The sequence below is a fragment of the Pygocentrus nattereri genome, chromosome 23 (genome assembly GCF_015220715.1).
Source record: "Pygocentrus nattereri isolate fPygNat1 chromosome 23, fPygNat1.pri, whole genome shotgun sequence".
NCBI lineage: Eukaryota > Metazoa > Chordata > Actinopteri > Characiformes > Serrasalmidae > Pygocentrus > Pygocentrus nattereri.
In genome coordinates this window covers 9,273,794-9,298,480 of record NC_051233.1, presented here as the reverse complement: position 1 = coordinate 9,298,480, position 24,687 = coordinate 9,273,794, and the positions used below count along the sequence as shown (strand labels likewise).

The 24,687-nt window shown below is 39.4% G+C and overlaps 1 protein-coding gene across 1 annotated transcript in view; it reads right to left on the bottom strand.

The window, feature by feature from the left end:
* Positions 1-24,687, bottom strand: part of LOC108430413 (sodium/potassium/calcium exchanger 3) — a 64,605-nt gene that overhangs the window by 4,439 nt on the left and 35,479 nt on the right. The window contains exons 3-15 of the mRNA XM_017702883.2: positions 19,875-19,951; positions 19,388-19,462; positions 18,843-18,927; positions 17,069-17,172; positions 14,771-14,845; positions 14,401-14,426; positions 10,907-10,960; positions 10,182-10,324; positions 6,850-7,019; positions 4,943-5,150; positions 3,907-4,073; positions 3,450-3,564; positions 2,992-3,104 (exon numbers count right to left, since the gene is read on the bottom strand). Coding sequence (XP_017558372.1) covers positions 2,992-3,104; positions 3,450-3,564; positions 3,907-4,073; positions 4,943-5,150; positions 6,850-7,019; positions 10,182-10,324; positions 10,907-10,960; positions 14,401-14,426; positions 14,771-14,845; positions 17,069-17,172; positions 18,843-18,927; positions 19,388-19,462; positions 19,875-19,951 — 1,412 coding nt within the window. The remainder of the gene's footprint in view (positions 1-2,991; positions 3,105-3,449; positions 3,565-3,906; positions 4,074-4,942; positions 5,151-6,849; positions 7,020-10,181; positions 10,325-10,906; positions 10,961-14,400; positions 14,427-14,770; positions 14,846-17,068; positions 17,173-18,842; positions 18,928-19,387; positions 19,463-19,874; positions 19,952-24,687) is intronic.

Genomic DNA, 24,687 nt, shown 5'->3' with positions numbered 1-24,687 from the left:
ACCGTGTTTACTGGATGCATGCAGGAATGTTTGCAGTTAGGACTGCTGCTTAAGAGTCCTCTTATTCGGGAAACAGTGTGGAAAGTAACCAAGGTATATGGTTAAATCGGGCTTAAGGTTGAGGGACATTTGATTTATTAGCTTTACATCTTCTACCAGTAATTTACTGGCTCTAAAGTGGACAGAGGAGCAAACACAGTGACAGCATGTGAGTTGAAGCTTAATCTTTGTCATATAAAATAACAAAATAAAAGCGCAGTAAAAGTTGTGGAGTGGTTGTAGTATGATGTCATCTCGAATTTTATGACAAAACTGTATTTATTCTAGTAAGAAACAGTCAAATTCTTTCATTACCTCCTCAGAGTGTGTAGCTGCTTAGCTTTAGCCTGATTGCTTCTTCACTGAAGCCATTTCACCAATTTGAGGCCATTTGAAACAGCCAGTGTTGCCTGATAAACAAGAGCTGAGACATGTTTTGACTAATGTGTTTTTCCCCAAAACTATAGGTCATTTTTTTCTGGTATGGGAATCCTGATGCTGTGGTCAAAGGACATCCTAAAATGTATACTGTAACAAGCAGCTTTTATACAGGCATGATATCTGATATCATGATAGTGCATTTAACCAGCACAGACTTGTTAAATTAGTATGTAAGTCTGTACCGTTGCTAGTGGCTGTGACCCATCACTGAGTACAAGCCCACCAGCAAACAAAGAGCCATTTTCATTTGAGAACATATGCACCACATTCCTTCTCCTCCACAGAGGAGACCACAGTGTTCCTTTCCCTACCGCTCCTACACTGGAAATGGAGATTGAAGTGTAAACCAGTCACATTAATAGCAGTGGTGAGAACAGACAGCTTTCAGCAGGGGTTAAACTGGACTAGGACGGAGCACCAGCAACTTTGGTTTAAGAGCGCAGCAAAAGAATCCCATCAACCCGAGTGCAAAGCCAAAATATAGGCCATAGTAATGAAACTGCATAGTACAGCCTAAATGCAGCCGCAAAATGTTCTCACAACAGTTTCTAACAGCAGTCTGTCCAAAACAGGAGGCAGCTCCTCCGAGCATATAGTTAAAAACGACAAGGAGAGTTCTAGATGTTAAATAGGTGGGTATCACTGTTTGCAACAGTTTGTTTTACTAATGTAAAAGATTTAGCTTGATCTTTGTCAGAAAAGGACTAGAAGATATTCTGATTTAATGTTGATGCCAAAACTGACAAACAAGGAATACTTAAACATTAAACTGAACTGTCTAAATTAAATAAATGACAAAATTAAGTCAGTTAAATGACTTAACTGACTTAATTTAGCCAATAGAAGGTAGGCTTTTAGCTCTAATCATATTGTCATGATAATGCTGAGAACTTCATTTATTGCCACCTAAACTAAACAGTACTGTTCCCACATTGGAGACAACCATGGAAAAAATATGGCTCCTCCACTGATGAAATTTCCTGGCTTTCACCTGAAGCAAACCACAGGCCACCACTTTAAAGCAGATTTCTGACCACACCTGGGCTTTAAGACAGATTTCACACTCAGCCAAAAGGGGCAGGCGGCTCTGAAGTGAAAAAATAAACCTAAAGTGTGAAAATGCCCGAACAGGCTGAAGTGCTTATTTAATGCCAACTAGTTCCTGAGTGATTTGTTTTGATCCAACACAGATCTAACTCCCCTGCATTAGGGCTGGCTAGACTTCAACCACACTAAGCTCATCCTTTCTTCATTTCAAATCCTGTGCTGGAGAACAAACCAAAAAATGGTCACTGTCCAAAGACAGGAACTGTATATTGTTTCATTTCTGTTTTTATAAAAATAGCTTGGGTGACAAAATACTGGTAAACTCAACCTGCTTTTTAAAAGGAAGTGCATGGTTTTTTTCCCTTAATGTCCACTTACAACGTGTGTTTTCTGTAATAAAAATGGGTATAATTCATTTTCACATACACTTTCCAACTTCTCATTATCCCTTAGAATTAAAACGCTGTTTTCGTTACTGTACCTTTAAGACTGATATATAATAAATGGGCTCTGTTCTGATTGGCTGTTCTGTACTGAGCCACATTCAAAAAGCACTCCTTGTATGAATGCCTGGTATTAAACTGCTGTATACTGAATGAGTGGATATGTAAATGTGTCGGTTCATGTGACATCACAGAAACATTGGCTGTGTTTACATGCAAAATTTTTGCCAATCCAGTTAATTCCAATACAATACAATAAACACAGTCTTAATCTATGTTCATGTGCTCAACAAGCTGATGGACAATCTCTGTTTACATGCTTACTACAAGTAACCAGAGCCAAAATTACATGTATGCATATAGTACCGCTTAGTGTAGATGTTACCATGACAATGAGCATCACCTAAATCCAGTCAGAATGAGACGAGCAGCAGTGAGCAGTGTTTTTAACTGCTTTAAAATGATGTCAGACTCAGGAAAACATCCTTCACGTCCTTATTAAAGAAGGCAGAGAGGAAGACGTCGTGTTAGGCTGGACGTCCGTCCCATCGCCGTCTTTTACAGCTCAGAGCATAAACTTCATCTCCTCTACTTAAACTTTCCGATTGGGAATGTAATCAGACTCAGGCTACTATTCTTCTATCTAACTGATTATTTACAGGATTACCCACCTCGATCAATCAGACAGAAATTGTATTCCAAACGGCTCCAATCAGACTAGTGTAGTCAAATTGAGATGTGTACATGGATGTATTTTATTCTGATTGAGCTATTAGTTGGATTATTAACGGATTATTAGGCAGCATGTAAACGTGGCTAATGGGTTCAAAACTGGCTGTTTTTTCAGCTAACTTTCCTTATATGGTGAACATGGACTGGGAAGTGAATGGCACATTTTGAAAGATTGTTTACACAATATTTCAAATCAGGGAAATTTGTTTTTACGTGATATGGGCCCTTTAAGCATTCCACAAGTCACATGATGATAAATGATCTGAAAAGAGAGAGAACAAGTGCTCACTGATGTTCCGTGGGACACCACCAGCGTTCTGAGCGCCCAGGGGAAGCCCAGACCCAGCAAGATGTCGAAGATGTTGCTGCCTATGGAGTTAGATACCGCCATGTCTCCCATACCTGACACAGTAGGGAATACACACTGTCACTTTCCCTTCATCACTGAGCATTTAATCTTCCTTTGCTTTAGGCTTTGGATACAAAGCTGTACTGTATAATATTCATAACCTGATTTTCTTAGACTGCTTTTTTCATTTATCTGATTAGTGTGTTTGGACAACATATGAGCATGAGATCATTTCAGGAATGGCTACATTTCCAACTCAAGAAAAATGAGACAAATGAAAAGAATCACATGTGACTCCTCGTCTAAACTAAACAAAGCTTTTGTATTATTAGCAACAAAATAGCATGAAAGGATGCCCTGTCTACTTGTAAAGGGAGGAAGACATAAAAGACCGGTACCTTGGCGGGCAACGATGAGGCTCGCCATGCAGTCTGGTACACTGGTGCCTGCTGCCAAGAATGTGATGCCCATGATATAGTCAGGAATGTCCAGAGTGTAGCTGATGATGGTGACCTATAGGGAAAGACAAACAACAGTGATGTATAAGCATTTATTATTACTGACCTTCACTCAAGTTCAGTAAAGCCAAAGTGTTATTACTGATGCTAAACATGAACAACAGGTAAAGACGGCTTAAGGGATTATGACTCACAAAAAGAGTGAATGTTCTATCCTTTATTTTAATAAAATAAACATAATTAAACTGTAGGGTCGCTCAAAGCAAAAGGGTTTTAGTCTAAAGTTCAAGTCAGGTAAAAGTCTGAAATAAGTCTGAACCGATTCGGTAGAATCATCCGTTTACATTTTTACAGTATGTACTGCATGTTATATTATTAATAACTGAAGCAATCTTACCATCCAGACCATCAGATAAGAGAAGATGGCAATCCAGAGTGTGGAGCTGATGAAGGTGACCATGAACCAGCGATGCCAGCGTGGCAGAATACAGTTGGGCACTGTGTAGTACAGCAGCAGCCCCAGCGGCCATGACACCAGCCACTTAACACGAGCTGCACAACCAGCTGGAGAAACATGCACACAGTAGATATATAAAAAATATATAAACAGAAAGTGTCTAGAAATACATACAGATATGCATATAAACAGATGTGTAAGTCATCTGGGTTTTTAATTTAATAATAAACTTAATAACTATTTAGTACCCAGCTAGGATAATGCTCATTTCTGCTGGTGTTTCTATGGGAATTTCAGTATTATGTAAGCACAGGGTTTAATACTGCTTTGGCCAGCTCTGGGCAAACACAGACATTTAAAGCATTAGAAGCTTGTAAGAGACATTCAAGAGGCACATTCTTTCCTTTTATGTCACAGTTTTGGTACAGCTTAACTATTATAAAGTTAAATTAAATATTACTAAAGATTACTAAAGTAGCCTGTTAGCTGAGCTGGTCAGTCAAGACCTAATTAAACAAAACCTTTTACAATCTGTGACAGTGAACAATTTAACTTATTTATACAGTTTGTAACTATAAACATATGTACATTCATAAGATCCTGCTGGTGCGGGTTTTCACTAATTCAGTGATTAATAGCTCCCTCTTTTGAAGAATCTGCTGAACATGGTTTTATGACCTGCAGATATCACTCAAAAATTATTCACTATGATAAATAAATTAAGAACCTACATTTTTATTTAAATCAGTTATTTAATTGGATAATTGTGAATTTTAATATAAAAATATACAACGTTATACATGCACTAATTAGCGAATAAGATGAAACCTTATTTTTCAAAACATGAATTTGTCAAAACCTTCTCTGATCAAACAAAGCAAAACTTGAGCAGGGAAAGTAACAGTTACTAAGAAAAGGCATCCCTGATCAAAAAGATCAATACTAACTAGGCTATAATACCAAGGCTTGCACTAACCTGGCACATGGAGAGGTCTGAAGACTTCGTCTCCATCATCCTCTTCCTCAGGCTGAGGGTTGTCTGCTGCTTTCACTCCTCCATCTCTGTCCACCCTCGCTCCATCTTCCAGCGGTCTCTCCACACTCCCTCCGTTCTCGATCCCTCCGGAGCCGAATGACTTGACTGGGCTGCTCCCCTGCCCAGACTCCCTGATCAGTCTCTGTCTCTGAACGACAAAGAGACAGAAAACAAAGACTGAGACTGAATAAATACTTCATTTACACCTTTTATTAAACAGTTAAGAAATCTGCTTGAGGGCATTTTCTTTCTGACTTTACATCAGTAATAATTCACAAGGTAACAATGCAGATGCAGTGATCCTGAGTAGTTGAATGTCATGTACCCCAGCACAGAGTGTAACAGTGTTGTCTGGGTAGGAGGGGTGTAAGAATGCACTGGTGCATCATGACGCATGGCTCTTCAACTGCACCAAATTGAGAATGCTAGCATCTATTATAATCAGGGAGGACCCTCACAGCTGTGAGTCCATCAAAGAAAGCTTAATGATTATTTCACCGTAAAAACCAAGGCTATAATTTTAATTAATTTTCATTCAACAGAATTTTGTTTGTATTTAAAGATGGAACCAATTTCATGAGAAAAGAACATCACTCCTGGCCTTCTGGAAGTCCCAGATACGTCTTGAAGTGTGAATATGAGCTGCAGTTTAATTAATGAATTGATAGAAATGGAAAACAGCAACAGCGGCTCTATACAAAGCCTCTATGCTGAGTCACTGCGAAACTGCTACAAGGTAAAGCATGCTAGTATGTCTGTCACAAGCTCCAAGTAAAACACTGAATGTCTTTTAGAAGCTTCAAATGTCTGTGATTAATATACAACTGCCAAAAATGTTAATGCAAATTCCTGTTACCTTAACACTAACAAACTACTAGAATCCTTTAGGGGCTCTAGCTGAAGGTAGCATTATTGTAGAAGTGGGTTTTGTCCTTGTGTGTCCCAGCTCTAATATTCACTGTTCACCACTGTTCACAACTCTTAAAAATGAGCTAAATCCAGATCTCAGTCTACTTCTAGGGCAGGCCCAATCATTGGCACAGAAGATAAGAAGTACGCTTGTTGTGGCTAACGTTAACTATTTAGCATATAACTCTAGCTTTAAGCGACAAAATATACTCTACTCTGGCTTCACTTGTTACATTAATGTTTTATTATTTTATATACACTAATACCATCATATAATGTAGATTTAAATATTATAAACATTTAAATATTACTTCATTAACAGGCTACTAGCGCTGCTCTGTAGGCAACCCTGCCAGTCTGCAGTGTTAGCAGAGAAGGGTAAAGTTCAGCAACCACTGCTCAGCTTTAGTTACATTTAGGGCGTCATATGCTTCAAAGAGGACAATTAGTTATTATCGCCCACCCCTAATTCTTCAGTGTTATGAAGCCGAGTCAGCATTTCATCAGCTTCTTGTTTTTTCATATTCCACCTTAAAAGGGGGAGCAGTTCTGACATCCATTTAGGTGGAACAGGAAATTTAGCAAGCTACTGAGATATCAGTATACTACTAGTGATTTTTATGCCTGTTATGAAGAAAAGGATCATAATATATTGAACATCTTGAATGTAAAACTTCAGAAAGAAGCATATTTGCATATTAAAAATCCCAATTTATGATTTGATTTTTTACATTTTCAAGACTCTTCTGGTATTCCAAAATTCTGACCCATCCTTAGTTTGGTCCTGGTGATTTACCACTCTGGATCTAACATCCAGATGCTCCAGAAGGCCTTAAATAACTGTGTCAGATGTGTTAGATATGAAGGTAGACCACCAGGCCCAGCTGTGGGCACCTCTGTTCTATCCTGACTGTATTCTGTCCTACAATGCCGCCCACCTCACTGATAAGCATGCGGCCAGCCATGCTGAGACGGGTGCGTGGTGAGAAGTGCGGCGTGATCATGATGCGCAGCCCTGCCTCTGGGAAGGAGAGTTGGTGTGGCTTGAGGATCAGCAGCTCATCCACCATCACTACCGGAGACTCCTGCTGCCCCACGCTAGGCTGACCTGAGATCAGACCAGAGAGACATTACTCATATGGAAAGCACTGGATGAGCAAGAGAGACCGAAACCATAGAGAAGCATAGAGAAATATTATTCACATTGTAAAAATCTGGCCTGAGATCAGAGGAAAGAACATTGCCATAAAACAACAGGGAACCATGAAGGCCTTCCAGGACTAGAAGGACTACAAGAAAGTCCCATTGATTTCTGGGAACTGGAAAAAAAACTGTTTTAGTTATATTTTGGCTGGAAACTGTTAAAATCTTGAAATGTCCAGGAGAGAACTGACCAATCAGGATTTTTTTCTTGTGGTATCTAAGGAGAGCGAGCTTTCCAATTAGTTAAGATAGTGGAATCAGCCCATCACAATTTGATTTCCAATGAAATAGACAGATTTCATGAGAAAAAAAATGAAGATGTAAGGTGGAATGGAGAAATTCAAACAAGAAGCTGGAAAATGAAAACGACTTCAGCATTGAGAGACATTTTACTATAAACGATTCTGCTTTTGTGGAAAAGTATCCTGGTGGAGATGTGAGAAATTCTGAGCAAAGTAAGGCTGTGCTTTTGTTTATATTATATTTTTAGTGTATAATAGTACATTAACACACACTGAAACATATTTACAGCCTAGATGGTACAATGGGCATAAAATGTTGTGGCTCTTCTTAACACTTGGGTTGTCGAGCCCTGGAATAGGTGCATCACTGAAGTTGAATATGGACTGCAGTCTAACCAAGTTTCAGTCTATTAGAAAAAGAAAACAGTGGCAGCTCTATGTCAGAGCTCTTTGCTGAGCTGCTGAGCTTCATTGTAAAACTACTACATAAAGCAAAATATATCCTAACGTCTTTTACCAGCTTCGAATGTCCATGTTAAGTCTAGAATGTCCATGTGTGCTAGAAGTTGGCGAAGTTTGGCAAACATATAATATTGTGATACTTCATTGTCACGATACACAACATTATTTATTTCTTCAGACATCTGAATAGTTGGAACTGGAAAAAACAACCAGTAGTTCTAAAAAGAATACTATCAAAATAGTATTCATCATACTGTGTTGCATGGAAACCAACACCACTAAAATGGGACTAATTTTGTTCTCTTTGTCAGTGTTTTATAAGTATTGATGATACCCACAATATGTTCAGAAAAGCATATTATATTGTATTGTGACATAATGTATCATGACCACAATATATATTGTCATACTGCCCAGCCCTAATGTGTACCATCATTAGCACAGTGCTAACAAAGTAATAGAAGCCGCATAGAGGCAACAGCAGATGTTTCCATTATTGTAGAGTTGAGGTTTTCTTTTAGAGATTACACAATTGTGGCCCAAACTAAAGGCCTAACTCTAATAGTTATGCTTCATCACTGTTGTGAATAGTTTGACGGACTGAACTAAAATCAGAAAGACATTACTCCTATTTGAAGAAAAAATCTGCCCTGTCTCAGGCTGACCTGACATAAGCCCCAAGAAGTATTTCTCCTTTTGAAGTTTTCCACTAGTTTTTGAGTAAAGAGAGTAAAGAGAAGTGTTGAAGTTTCTGTCTGAAAAATTAAACACCGGCACAAATGTTGTGCTGCCAGAGCTACAAAACTGTCCTCCTCAAACAGACTGAGACCATCACAGATAACAATGTGACTGTTATACAAAACACTGGCCAAGCGGCGCGATGACAGCGCCAAACAGACACAGACACAAAACATACGAACAGACTGACACAAGAACACAAACACACAGCGGCCCACACTAAATTAGGAAAAGCAAAGTTACAACAACAGCATTGAGTCCCTTGCCAGAACAGCAGAAATGGCAGATTAATGACGTGACTTCATCAAAACGGCATTTCTTATAACATTATTGAAAACTGGGTTAAAGAAGAGAACAGCCAGCATGAGTAGCTACAGTAAATAATGGAATAACTTGTAAACTGTGATTTTATCTCTACTTATTAACTCTTATAGGACTTAGGACTAGATTCTTCACTTCCATAACTCTAAAACTTATATAATAGTTCAAAGAAAGTTTTTAAAGCTGGGCATTTCAGTCAAATTTGATATGTGAATAATTCTCCCAGAGGCCACTACAGTGACACCACTCAGCACTTTACAGCTTACTGTACTGTTAAACCCAGACCACAAAACTGCAGTATACTCTTAAAAAAAGATGGTGCTTCAAGGGTTCCATAGTAAAGCAAAAGGTTCCATCTAGAACGTGAACACTCAAAGAACCCTTCGCATGACTAAAGAGTTCTTCACATCATGAAAGTGCATGAATATGCTATAGATGTTCTATGTAGAACCTTTTTGAAAAAGGTCTGTCAGCTGAAAGCCTTTAAAATAAACAGACAAATGCTGTGTGTCACAATGTGTTTCACCTCATAGGTTTTAGCTGGAAAGCAGTCAGTTTGTGAAGAGTTTGTTTGCTGATACAAAACTGGATAAATTCAAAGTGACTTTCAATTAACCTGTAAAGTTTAGATTTTGCCTTTATACACCATATTAAAACATGTTTACCATTCCAACTTTCCACCACAACGTCACCTGTATGACCTGACAATTATTTTAGTAACACTTTATTTGTAGATGATTAATAAACTCTTAACAGATTATCAGTAACACATCAACAACATATCAGTGATTATTAGCAGTAGTGAAGCATCTGAATACATTGAAGTAAATAGCTTGTAGATGTTCTGTTGATACATTACTGATATTAAGTAGATGTGTTGTTAATATGCTACTTCCATTACACAAAACCTAACCTCACCCACCCTTACCCAAAACCTAACCCTAACCCTGACCCTAATCCTAACCTTAACCTTAACCTCAACCCAGAAACCAATCCTAACCCTAACCTTAACCTCAACCCAAAACCTAATCTTAACCCTAGACCTGGCCCTAATTATTTTGAGAAACGCTCAAAATTACCTTATTTATCAACTTTTTCACTTTGACATACTGTATCAACATATTAGAATAAAAAATGCAAAAAAAACAGCAAAAAAATTGCTCTGCGTGATAAGAAATGGTGCAGATATCAAAATAATTGATAAACGTAGTGCCAGCCCCATCCTATTTTGCATTCTTTTGTGCATGTGTAAATATGATTTTTTTCAACAACATGATCTCCATCAAGGTGTGATATGATCAGACCTTTTCTCAAAAGCACCATGGAGGTGTTGCAGTTTGCTCCCTCCTCTGCAACCTCCTCATTTCTGGGGTTCTCTCCTCTGATGCAGCAGCGGCCCGGAGCCCCAACCCGCATCTCCACAAAGCCTGCAATCTGACTGTTGAACCTGCACACAGGAGAGTTGCCCGAGTAGATCAGAGTCCTACAGCGCTCTCTAAGAGGGGTAAGAATCACCAGAGGCATCATGATATGATGTAAACATTAGGGCTGCACGATAAATCGTTTTTTTTTTTCATCCCGATTTTCTCCCCAATTTAGTCGTTTCCAATTGCTCACCCTAGTTAGGACTCCCCCAATCACATGATATCACTAGCGCTAGGAGGACGAAGGCCAGCACAGGCTTTCTCCGAGACCTGTAAAGTGCCACTACACCTTTCGAACTACCTTAATGAAAACCTGGCTGTGATTTAAACAGGTTGAGAGATGTTTTGTTCTTGTTTTAATGAAAAAGATTTGGGTGACTATTGACTTTTAATGTTTGTTAGAAGCCTCATATCTCTACGGTGATACTAAAGAAGCAAAATTTGTAAACCCAAATTGTCTTGGCTGATCTGGGAATGCTGTGTAAATTTGACTTTCCTTTAAGAAGCATCTAAAAGTAGGCTATCAAGTTTACCCCACAGGAAGAAATACACAGCTAACAGCATCCCATCACACCGTGAGCTCAGTAACAGGGGTGTCTACTCACTTCATGATGAGAATGTAAACTCCGTACATGGAGATCAGGAGCATGGACTCCCACCTAGAAGAGTGATCAAAACACAGTCAGATGGACAGCACTCTGCGCTTTGAGAGTTAACATAAATAAAACCTGCCTAACACAACGGTAAATGTGAATGTACGCTAAGAGGCACTGAGTTGCAGGTGCTGTCTGATATTATCCTACAATACCTAGTTCAGGTGGTGAAAATATAAAATATGTTTTAAAATATTCATAAAAGCTAGCCCACATGGGCTCGTTCTGCAGGCCCTGATTCTCAGTACAGAGTTGATAAGGCTGGACTCTATAACCTAAACTCTCTTGTGAAAACTTCACTGTTCAAAGAGGTGATATATTAATATTCATGTGCAGCTGGGACAAAGGAAGCCCCAGCCTGGGCAGAGCTTAGCCACCTAGCTCACAACCTGCCTATGTTAGCTAATTACCTAAAATGATACTGAGGCAGCTTTAAAATTTAAAGTTAAAAAGTCTATTAGCACAAATAAACTGCTTCTCACTAACAAACGGCTAGGAGCTAATCTGAACTCATCCATACTGAAAGACTTGCTAATGTTGTTTAACTATATCCTTCACTTCAACCATTTAATTTACCCGATGACAAGAGCTACCGACACTTTAGCTATAGTAGCTTGCTAGCTTGTAAGCTAACGTCAGCCCAACCTAGAGCTTCTGCCCTGAGGCTCTGTCTGGTCTGCTGGTAAAATAATTGTAACTCTTAGAATGAGTTTTAGGAGGCTCTACTTCGCTTTGTGATTCTCTCTCATGCTTTAAGCTCTCTGAAGCTACTTCTTTTCCTGGTCCTGCTGCAAACTGTGTGGATCTTCAGTTGGCAGCGAGTAATGTGACATATATTGCACCTTATAAGAGCTTCAGAAAGTGGGAACTGCATTTGTGGCACTTTGTGTGAAGAGAGTTCATTTTAGGCATTGAGAGTCTTCAAAAATGTACCTTTTACCTTTGTGTTTTTAGTTTAAAAGCCTTTGTTAAGTTATTTTCTTAACATTTATGGCATTTGGCTGACGCTCTTATCCAGAGCGACTTTACATTTTGATCATTTTTACACAAGTAGGTGAAGATAGTGTTAGAAATCTTGCCCAAAGACTCTTATTGATATAGTGTAGGGTGCTTACCCAAGTGGGGGATTCAACCCTAGTCTACAGTGTAGAAGGCAGAGGTGTTAACCACTACACTACACCAACCATTTAACAAGAAATGCATATGTTTATGAAATGCTTTTAAAACTTTCCAAATAAAAAAGAATCATCCAAATTGTCTTGTTTTCTATATTTTTCTCACATATATTATGTCAGTCATTCTAAACAAAAATAGTATAACTTTACTTTATGAAAAAAATGTTTACATTAAAATATTTATTTCAAGCCATTTTCATTTTATTTTTATTTAAAAATTATTAAAGGTTTAAAAATGGATAACAGAGTTGAACCTTTTATGACCCTAAACAAGGCAGCATTCAGGAGTGGTTAGCTTGACAGGATGCACATGTTGCGTTTTAACTACTAGTGACCACGCAGTTTACATACATTTAAAAAAATACAAATATTCTTTTTTTCTAGCAATACATTGCTAAAAGATTTTAATGATAAAACTTTGCCCATGCAAAAAATGTAAATTGAGAAAATTGGATGCGAATATTTGTCCTATTGTCATTCCACAGAAAACAACATGATACAACCACGTTCCAAAAAAGTTGGGACAAAACGTGAATAAAAACAGATTGTGATGGTGTGCAAATCATTTAAACCCCATATGTAATTGAAAATAGTTCCAAGTAGTACCAAAATAGTATCAAAGGTTGAAACTGAGAAATTTGATTGTTTTGTGAAACATATAAGCCTATTTTAAATTTCATGCCAGCAACACGTTTCAAAAAAATTTGGACACAGGCATGTTTACCACTGTGTTTCATCACCTCTTCGTTTAATAACACGCTGCAAGCATTTGGGAACTGACGAGACCAACTTGTGTAGTTTTAGAGAGAAATGTTTTCCTGCTCATGCTTGATACAGGATTTCAGCTGCTCAACAGTTCAGGGCCTCCTTAGTCATATTTTTCATTCCATAATAAACAGTTGTTTTTGGGTGGGTGACCGGCCTGGACTACAGGCAGGTCAGTCTCTTTTAATATGGAGCAATGCTGTTGTAATATAAGCAGAATGTGGTTTTACATTGTCTTGCTGATATAATCAAGGCCTTCCCTGAAAAAGACGTCATCTGGATGGCAGCATACGTTGCTCCAAAACCTGTATATATCGTTCAGCATTAATGGTGTCTTCACAGATGTGCATGTCACCCATGCCATGTGCACTAATGCACCCCACACCATCACTGGGTGAGATGCTGGGTTTTGAACTGTGAGCTGATATCAAGCTGGATGGTCCCTCTCCTCTTTAGCCTGGAGGACGCAAGGTCCATGATTTCCAACAAGAATTTCAAATGCAGCGGAGTTTCTGGGTCCTGTTTACGTATGATTTCTTCTTCGCATGGCAGAGTTTTAAGTTTTGACTTGGATTTGTAGATGCAGTGGTGAAACAGAAGTGTTTCTGAGCCCATGCAGTGATTTCCACTACAGAATCATGACAGAGTGGTGAACCCCTCCCCATCTTAACTTCTGAAAGACTTCTGAAAGTCTCCCTGGGATTTTATACCCAATCATGTTCCTGGCCTGTTGCTAGTTAAAGTAATTAGTTGTGAGATTTTCTTTTTTGAAATGGGCATATATTGCTCAAAAAACAATAACATTTCTCAGTTCAACATTTGCTATTTTTGCTTTTTGTACAATTTTCAGTTTTAAATGACAAGCAAATCATTGCATTCTCTTTTTATTCACATTTGCACAGTGCAGCAACTTTTTTAGAAATGGGGTTGTAAACTTACAGGTAAAAATAAAGGTTTTAACATTGCATTGCTTGGAAATGAGCCAAACAACACATGTATTTATGGTGTTACTGAAAGATTTTGATCAATGTATTCCACAGAGAAGTTCAACGTCAGTGAGGTGGGACCACATTTTATGTGTTTTTATTGTTAGTGCTAATTTTAAGATTAATTTTACTAAGTAATTTTGAATTGTGAAAGTACAGATCCCTTCACAGAAATAATAAAAAAAAACAACAGTTATTTTTTGCTTTTAAAAAGGTAATGGGACGTAAATTGAACTCTGTGGAAACTGCCTTGGCTATCAGACTCCCACTGCTCTGAGCTCAGGTAACATTTGCTTTTAAAATATACCTTCAGAAAAAGAAACCCAAAAAGAATCCTGTTCAGAAAAGCAAATGAAACGTCTGATAGTTCTTTCCCTTTTAAATAGCCTTTGATTATGACTGATTTCATCACGAGGCTCCTTCTGTCTGAGCAAAGCACAGAGGTAATAAACTGATAAGAGAGCATGTTTGATGCACTCATTCATATCTGAATGTAATGAATGGCTGTAATTAGACTTACCACACAACCCTCTCATCGTAGATGACCTGCAAGAGTGGGAAATAAATGAAGGCACAGAACTAATAACAGTGACCTTGTGAGACACGAAAAGCTCTCAAAATAAAACGTATTATTATTATTATTGAATAGGTAAGGCAGAGTGCTGGTAATGGCTTGTGTGGAAATTCTTTATTGCTCACATCAGGTTTATTTAATGGTGTATTTAGCCAAGGGCTTTCATTCTGAGAAGGATATAACATTTGATTGCCATTGCTGTGGTTCAGCTTAATCCCAAGGACATTTCTCTTTGTCTCTCTCTCTCTCTCTCTCTCTCTCTCTCTCGCTCTCTCTCTATCTCACTCACTCACTCAAACATCTCACACATACTCACCATTATTAAGGCCAGAACGGAGAGAATGTAGTAGATAGAGTCTCTGAACAGAGACCACCAGGTAAGCGCCACAGTCTGTAAACAAGAAGCCAGGAAATGCACACCAGTGACTACAGAGAATAAAGCTGACATGTCAGAGAGAAAATCAGAGGCATAGCGTGGTTTTTAAAAGTGAACCACTCTTATATATATCCTGGAAGTTGTGTCATTCTATAGTCGGCATCATACCCAGGTTACGAACTGTAGGTCTAAGCAGGTTTAACCCTATGAAATGGCCACTGTCCACTGTCCTGTGGTCAACAGAAATGTTCCACTTTGTCCTGTGTATATTTTCCCCCTGAATGCTACTGAATCCTCTGAACTACAAGGATGTTTATAGCAGTCAAAATATGAATAATGCTACAAGCAAGCTAACAGTCCTGCGCCCTGAAATGATGTCATATGAATGTAAACCTATTATTAAACGTCAACTCTGTTACATGGATCGTTTTACCGCATTCATTCAAAGTCAGAGCTCAAAACACATTTAAGACTTCTAACTGACTTGGACTTCAGACTAAAATCCTTCTGCTTTGAGTGACTCTTTAACTTAATTGTGTTTATTTCCCACTAACAAAACAATCACAACACCACTGCAACTTTACTAAATGTGTTGTAGTGACAACTGTAGCTCATTTTGATCAGAACTCAAAAATGCTAGCCAGTACATGTGTAACAAACACATCTGTGAACAGCTGTACACACAGAAAGGCATAGTTTTTTTTTTAAACACAAAAAGTTGACTTGCAGAAAATATGTGTTTCGGTAGGGACAATTCTTAATGTTCCATGCTGATTTTCAGACTCTGAGACACAGAGTCTACTTTAATGTGGCTATGAGGGACAGAGATCAGTCTCACCTCCTACTCTAAAATGCAGAGGCGGGGCTAAAATAAAGCTCCGCCTATGGACTAAAACTGCATTTCCATAGTGACATGAAAACATGGGACCGCATTTTTTGATTGAAGTTTTTTCAAGTTTTAACATTAAATTCATGTTCAATCTAAATCTTTGAAGTTCCTTTTCAACCTGAATCAAAAAGATGTTTAAACAAAAAAGATTCTGTAAGAATCTTTTTCACAAGTTGAAATTCGCTTAATTTTTTTATTAAATAGTTTTTAGTTGCTGCTGCACAGTTTGTGTTGGTCATCCTCTAGTCCTTCATCAGTGACCACAGGACGCTGCCCACAGGATGCTGTTGGCTGGATATTTTAGGTTGGTGGTCTATTCTCAGTCCAGCAGTGACATTGAGGTGTTTAAAAACTCCAGCAGCACTGCTGCGTCTGATCCACTCAGACCAGCACAACGCACACTAACACACCACCACCACCACATCAGTGCTACTGCAATGCTGAGAATGACCCACCACCCAAATAGTACCTGCTCTGTGAGGGTTCATGGGGGTCCTGACCACTGATCACTATATATACACATATGTATAGGTGTGGCACAATTTGACTATGCGTCCAATATGCACTACCTCATCATAAAGCAGCTCTCTTTTTCTGCTTTTCTTTTCTAATTAAACGGTTTTACAGCTGTGATGCCAGAAACAGAAGATCTGTTTACTGCAACAAAGTCACAGTCAGAAGTTCTTGCCACAGTTGGCGTCAGATAAAAGGACCCTTGTCATAAAAGAGGCCTCCAGACACCATTAGCGTGGTAGTGTCTCTACAACAACTCGAGGCCAACGCGATCTCAAAACATTGCAGTACATTAAAAAATAAGATTAATTAAGAGACCCTTATTAGTCCCACAACGGGGAAATTTCACCTCTGCATTTAACCCATCTGTGAAGTGAAACACCACATACACTCTAGTGAGCACACACACACTAGGGGGCAGTGAGCACACTTGCCCAGAGCGGTGGGCAGCCCAATCCACAATGCCCGGGGAGCAGTTGGGGGTTAGGTGTCTTGCTCAAGGACACCTCAGTCATGCGCTGTCGGCTCTGGGGATCGAACCGGCGACCTTCCGGTCACAAGGCTGGATCCCTAACCTCCAGCCCACAACTGCTTGATGCATACAGGATAGACTTGATGCATACAGGATAGAACAGGTCACGTTTGTTAGATGCAAGACGTGTGTGTCTGTGTATAGAAACACTGATAAAAATGGAAGCGTATCTGATCCTGATCATCAGACAGGTGGCTATAAAACATATCAAAAACATTGTGAATCTGACTTGTCAGTTGGTTGAACAGTGTCTAAATGTATGCTGTGGAACAGCCACTATAGAACAGATTGAACAGGTCATTACATGGCCGGCGAAGATGCCACACACTCCAATGATGACCAGAATGTTGAAGACAGCTGACCCGACGATGGTCCCCACACCTACATCTCCCTTAGTGATGAACACACCTGCCAATCAAACAGAAGACCACCGTACTAGAAACACAAGCGCTAAAAGATTCAGGATTTCAATCACAGTGTTTGAACAAAGGTTAATATAGACTCACACAGTGGATGTACAAGGTGTTTCTAAAAAAGTGGCTTCATTCAAATCATTGTTTTATTTGCATGCTTTAACTTTTTTGTCTACACATCATTTCAGACGCAATGTCTGTGTTTACATGCAAAGATTTTTGCCAATCCGAGTGAATACATTCTATATTATGTCTTAAACCTAAAAACTCAGTTTACATGCACACTATAAGTAATCTGAAATGCACATGTGTAGTGCACCACTTAGTGTAGACATGACCATGAGTTTTCAGCTGTGGTGTGTTTAATTACTTTAAATTATGTCAGACTCAGGAAAACGTACTTCACATGAACTTGTTAAAGAAGGCCGAGACAAAGATGTCGAGTTCTGAAACACATAAGCTGAACAAACGTCCGTCCCACTGCCGTCTTTTAAAGATCAAAGCATAAACTTGGTCTCCTCTGCAGACCCGTTTCTGCTCCCGCCATGTTGAACATTATAAATCTTCGCTATGAATGTATTTAAACTTTCTGATTGGGAACGTAACCAGATTCAGGCATTTACACGGCTATTATTCTTCTGTTTAACAGATTATTTACAGCATTACCCACCTTGTTCAATCAGACAGCAATTGTATTCTGAATGGCCTCAACCCGACAAGTCTATCGCAACTGATATGTTTACATGGACATATTCTATTCCAATTGAGCTATAAATTGGATTATTAATGGATTATTAATCCGGCTGCATGTAAACGCGGCCAGTGTTGAGTCGTCTTCTCACAGTGGAAGGATGGACAGAAACACCTGTGGATTTTTTCAGATCTCAAGCAGATTGATTTTCTCCTTTTTCTCCAAATTCTGTTTATCTGATAGAGACCGTTTTGGTGTCTGCCAGGTCTTCCAGGTGGTTGTTAGGAGTCTCATTTTCTCTGTAGCTTTTCATCTTTTTTTGAACTCCAGTTCTGGAATTTCCTGTTTTTTTTTTTACTTATCCTTTCCTTATGCAAGTGGATCATCTTATAAGTAATATCCTCTGAAATACCTGGTACTTAAAAGCTATAGGTGGTCTCTGACTTTTGCACAGTACTCTATATGTTTTGGGTATGTTGAGTTCAAAACTCCCAGTCAGGAACTTTTACAGTGCCTTCATTCACAACACAGCTTGTTCAGCTTCTTTTAATTTCTTGCCTGAGTATATTTATGAGACCCCCTGTTATAAAGCTCAGAGCTAAATCTGGGATGGCCAAGATGCTGTTTCACCAACTGCTGATTAATTAAACTGCTCAGGCACTTGGAGTTAATTGCAGATATTGAAACAAATTTGAATGCAGAAGAATCACTTCTGGCAGCCTGTGGTCTAATAACTTTAAGTGCACTCCTGCAGGCTTTTCCCGCCACATTTTATTGTGCAAATATTCTAGGGGGCTAAACTGACATCTCATGGGCTTCTGAGAAGCAATTAAAAAATGATCTCGGATCCATGGCTTGGTTTCCTAGAAGCGTTAAGAACCTTTTAACCACTAGAGTGTTGTTTTATACTCAACATGATATTTTATATATAACCAATCCTAATGGGTAGATAGAGAAGCAATCCCAGAACTGACCAATGAGAGAGGTGAAGAGCTCAGGGGCGGAGCTTCCCGCGGCCATGAAGGTGGCTCCGGCCACATCCTCACTGAGGTGCAGATTCTGAAGCAGATAAAGAGGAACGCTACAGATGAGTTTGCAATTAAGACAGTTTAATCTTTGTAATCATCCTAAACATACTAGAGGAATGAAATCTAGGTCAGGTAATATAACGGCATCCGGACACTACAGAATGAGGTACATATCTCATGGGATTATGATTCGATTCAATCCCATTTCTTTGGCTAAGCTCCTTTTAGAGCAGTCACTCCCCACAAAGGCAGCTTTATCTGAAGGTTGAAAAGCCCCAGTTTAAAAGACTCAGGCACCATAGGGAAAGCAAGGAGAACCAATCCGAAGGGAAAACGCACTTCCTTGATGTGCCTTGTTAGCGAGACCTTTAACAAGAGTTCGTGACACCGTGGCGCTAACATTGAGTGGGAACAAATTGGGCTGTCATCACTTAGTGTGGACACGACATACGCCGCCCATCAGGGAGTGCCGGATAGGTGCCACTTCTCACCTCAGAGATCTTCTCCAGGGAAGGAACGAAGTAGTCATCGCACACGATAGCGAGAGCGTAAAACATGTAGATGGCCTGGAGGTGAGAGCGAGAGAGAGAGAGAGAGAGAGAGAGAGAGAGAGAGAGAGAGACAGAGAAAGTGAGATTGAGTGGGAGAAAAACGGGCCACGCAGAAATAAAAGGGGACTCAGAATGAAAGTAGAAAAAATAATAAGATAACAAGTAAAACAGAAGAGGACAGTTCAACGTCCATCATTCCATGATAATGGAGTGGGGACTGCAAAGCAAATCGGTCTTTCTTGCGTGTTTTTTAACTTAGCATCAATCAAAAGTGCCGTAACAATGGCTTAGCACCATCTGTTGGGATATGATAGCTTGTCCATTATGCTGTATTCACTGAAAGGTCAACCATGTAATCTCTGATGATGGAGGGCTTTTTTTGACACTCTTGTGTGTGTGAGAGCGAGTGAGCGTGTGTTTCACTCACACACAGCACATGAAGCAGCACAGCTCCCTTCTTCCGCTGCTCCTTGGTAAAGATGTCTTCAGGGAATTCATGGATGGCTGAAAAAGAAAGAGAGAATGACAGCCAATTACCCTTAAACATTGCGTAATCCTTGCACACTTAGTGCAGGGGAATGCTCAAATGATTACCCTGAGGTGTGTTGGATTGCGCTATATCAGCTGCTCCTAGGACTTGAAACATAATGACATATTGCTAAGCATGACACATTCCAAAGACAAACAGTGATAATCTGCATCATTTAAATCAAAATTGACTTCTCAGTGTTTCCCTTATCATTAAATAATGATGCACCCCTCTGACCGCCTGTTTCAATATTGGTTTTAACAAGTCCTTGTATACTTGGCTTCATTATTTCCCCTCAGGGGACCCCCAAGGCCATTGTAAGGGCCATTCCATTACTTTATTAGCTGAAGTAGATGAGCCCTTGAAGGGGCGAGCGACTGAGTAAACAAAAGTGTCGATTTCAGCAACAGACTTTGCCAAGAAATTGTTGCAATCTGACGCATTTTCCTTTTTAAACCCCAAAATAATGGCAGGCAAAGCTTTTTTAAGCCATAGCAGGAAAATACTGAAAACCACATTATTTTAGGTTCTAAACTACAAACCCAATTCCAAAGAAGTTGGGACAACAGGAAAAATGTAAATAAAAACAGACAGCAATGATTTTGACCTGTATTCAGGCCAGTCTAGCAACTGGACTCTCTTACTCTTTTACAACGCTGTTGTAGTACATACAGAAGGTGGCTTGGTGTTGTCTTGCTAAAACAAGCAGGGATGCCCCTGAAAAAGACGTCATCTAGATGGCAGCATATGTGTCTCCGAAATGCGCAAGTTACCCATTAACAAATCCACATTCCATGAATAAGACGCTGACTTTTGAGCTTAGCATTGGTAATAATCAGGACAGTCCTTTTCCTCTTTAGCCCAGAGAGCACAACATCAATTTCCAAAAACAATGGTGGACTAGTCAGTCCACGGCATACATTCCATGTCAACCCTTCTCAGATGAGCTTTAGCCCAGAGAAGTCGGTGGTGGTTTTGGACATTGTCGATGTATGACCTGTTTTGCTGTTGCTGAAGGGAACTGCTATGACACTTGAAAAAGCTTCAGTGACGTCTGATTGGCTTATAACTTGCAAAATCTGATTGCATTGGCCGAACAAGTCGTTATTCTTTTCCACAAAGCCAAACATCAACTCTTTTGAAGAATCTCTAAAATGATGAGGCAGAGTGGACAAGGGCATGTTAAATGGGCAGATGATGTCATATCTCTAAGCAAGATATTATGTCTAATCATGACACATTTCAAAGACAAACAGCATTAGTTTGTATAACTCAAATTTCAGTGTTTCCCCTATCATTAAATAGCCAGTCAAACTCACACGCCATGGTTTTTTTCCCTAATGTAAATTCAGATACTGAGTCTGGCACAGGTCTGATCACTGACATAGCAGTAGTGGGAGTGAGAGGAGGAATTCCACTCTAAATGTACCTCTAAATTATTGCCACAAAACAGGTAGTGGCTCCTGTTGATATAGAAACTGAATGCAAATGTAAGAATTTTGTTAATTAATAATCGATGTATTAATTAATGATGCCCTGCGATGCACTGGCAACCTGTCTGGGGTGTATCCTGCCTTTTGCCCAGCGACCGCTGGGATAGGCTCCAGCAACCCTGTGACCAAGAATGTAGAGGAAAATGACAGTAATAACGTAGGATGCACAGATATGATATTATCTGTATCCATTATATTTTATGTGCATATCTGTTGAAGCTGATGACTTACACAATTATAAACTATATAAACTGGTACTGCGATCCACATGGAATAGCATTATATAGAAACATAAAGTATAAGAAGAAATATAATAAAATAAATGTATTAGCTAAAGATGTCACAACACCACTTCTTCTTTTTTGATACAGATACTGAAACCTTCGGTACTGACCGATAAAATCTGACCATTTTCTGTTCATAGTCAGTATCGCTGCCATGTCCAACTGTAGCAATTACATTTCTGCTGATCTGATATGAAATAAGTGTATCATCAAATATTTGCTTAAAGTACTGCTCAAGCATTGCTCTGACACTGACATTTTTTTTCAACAATTATCTGCCGATACTGATATGAGTCTGATATCATTGCACATCCCTACTAACAGCTTTTGCTTTCTTAGGGTAAAATGGCCTAGTCCATAATGCATAATTACAACGTGATGTCCAGAACCTATTTCTGTATCGATTTTGGGCATAATGACGATTTTCCTCTCAAATCAGGGCAAATCCATATCGAGTTTGCTTTTACGCAGCAAAATACTCCCAGACAGCTAAAGAATATCTACAGATCATGAGCAATCTTCACAGCGCTGTCATTAAATCATGCTGTGACTGATGTGGTTAAGTAATGAGATCAGTCTAATTAATGAAATCAGCTTCAAAGCGGTCCGCCGCCTCAGCTAGACTGCATGATCTGAAATTGAATTATCTTAGATTGCACGTCTCGCTCAGGAGCTCTCGTAGGTAGATGTGTGGATGAGCGCATGCATTCCTGTGTGTGTATGTGTGCTGTTGTGTCTCCAGTGTAAGCACAGCAGGAGTCTGAAGAAGCCAATGTGTGCAGGTTGGAACAGCAGTCAGGCAGAGGGGAAAATGAACTTTAACGACTGGAGAGAGCCCTGTCTATTTTTAGCAACAGCGCATCACCACGCCACCGGAGGCTCAAACACACACACACACACACACACACACACACATAATGAGGCTGCATCGTCACGCCACTGGCGCCTCCCTCACTTACGCACAAGAATCCCGTCTCCTGCCTCCAGAGATGAAGGACATTACTCCCTGATCCTGAAAACGTATACAGGGCAGATGTCATGCGCTCTATAGTAGGTGTTTATGTGAACAGAGAGTATTACAGACGAGCATTATCTTTGGATTGTGTACGTATGTGGCATCATCCTTCATCTTGGAAACACTGGAGTGGAGAAAGAGGCTTATGCTCTTTTAATCTTGGAACATTAGCATTGGTGCCTTCAAGCATGGATGAATCAGAGTTTTCAGATTCGCCAATATTCAGGAAAGTTTACATTTTTTATGCAAACGATCCTGTCTCTAATATATCCCTTCAAGAACCATGATATGTCTGAACTCTATACTACACGGGTCAGCGCCTGACATTTTGGTCAGAGTTTCTCACCTGTTTAGTCAGCAACATACAGCTCTGGAGCCGCATGCATCTCTTTAATTGTCCCAATTCGGCTCCGGAGCAGAATTAGATGTTTAGGTAAGAATAAAATAATCCTCCATTGCAGTAAAATAAAGCTGAAACAAGAATAAATGGTCATAAACGCTGGAGTATACCTGCAAATTCACCATTTAAGCTTGAAGACTGCCACCCGGCCTAGCTAGTAGCTATTAGTTGGATTACTAATGGATTATCACCAGTGGTGGATGAAGCAGACAAATCATGTAGCTGAGTTAAAGTAGAGATATCCAAGGTAAAATATTACTCCAGTAAAAGTAGAAGTTCCTCCCTTTAGACCTTCACTTGAGTAAAGGTACAAAAGTATTTACCTTCAAATGTATTTAAGTATCAAAATTAAAGGTACTAAAAGACTAATTATGACTCTAATGTCCTGTTATCATTTTTGTAACAAGACTCGCTTCATTATCACATCTTAGGTGAAAATACTCCAGTCCGCATACAGACTGGGACTTCAACCGCAAGATCACATGACACCAGACATCTCATCCTCGACCTATCAGCGAACTAGATCACCTGAGTTTTAATGTGCAACAGCTGTGTGTATTAAATGACCAGTGTAGCACAGTATTTAAGCCCGGGCTTTAGTTTAGCACATTGTGAAGTTCTGTGTCCTTGAGAAACCACTGAGTGTTATTCCTGTTCTCATTTCCATCGTGTTTTGACTTCCTGCCTGTTTTGTATTTGACTCTGATTTTTGGACTTCCCTTTTCGTACTTTTGCCTGCTGTATTGGTTTCCTGGTTTTTGCCTCATCGCATGTTTTGTGGACTCTGCCCTGTCTTAACCCTGATGGTTATGATCGCCTGTATCTTTCTGCTGTGCTTCCTGGATCTGACCCATGCCTGCACCTTGACTACAGTCTGCTGCCAAAATTTCCCAAGTAAAGCTTCTCTTTTGATCTTAAGCCGCGAGACATCACACTTGGTAAACCAGTCTTTACATAGAATGTCATTAATTAGTGACGCTAATGTCTACTAAAATGACCATAAGCACAAAACATTGGAGGCAAACAGATACATGAAAAAAATGACTTAAGTGCTGTAACAAATTACATGTACTTCATTACTGTCCACCACTGATTATCAGGCTGTATGTAAATGTGGCTATTTATCCAGAAAGCAATACCAACACAGTTTTAAGTTAATAAAAATATTTCTGTTTTTCTGTTGTTAAAAGAGGTTCTCATTAAAAAGTGAAGAGACATCCCAGAGTAACAAAGCACAGCTACTGTACAAAAGCATGTTTGCTGAAGCTTCTGAAAGGGCTTTGTTTAAAATCCTCCATGGATATTATAACAGTCTTGAAAGTTAACAAAATCAAATAGCAGTTTCAACGTGCAAATTAGCTGGTCTCTAATGCCATGCACTCTTAGAGGGACTCTGAAGTCTGAATTCTACTCCACCAGAAGGTGTTGAAGAGCCTGCATCTTATGTGAGTTTATAATCTGTTTAGTCCAAAGAAAGAAACAGAGAGACTACTGCAGCAGTCTAAAGGCTGTGTCCCAA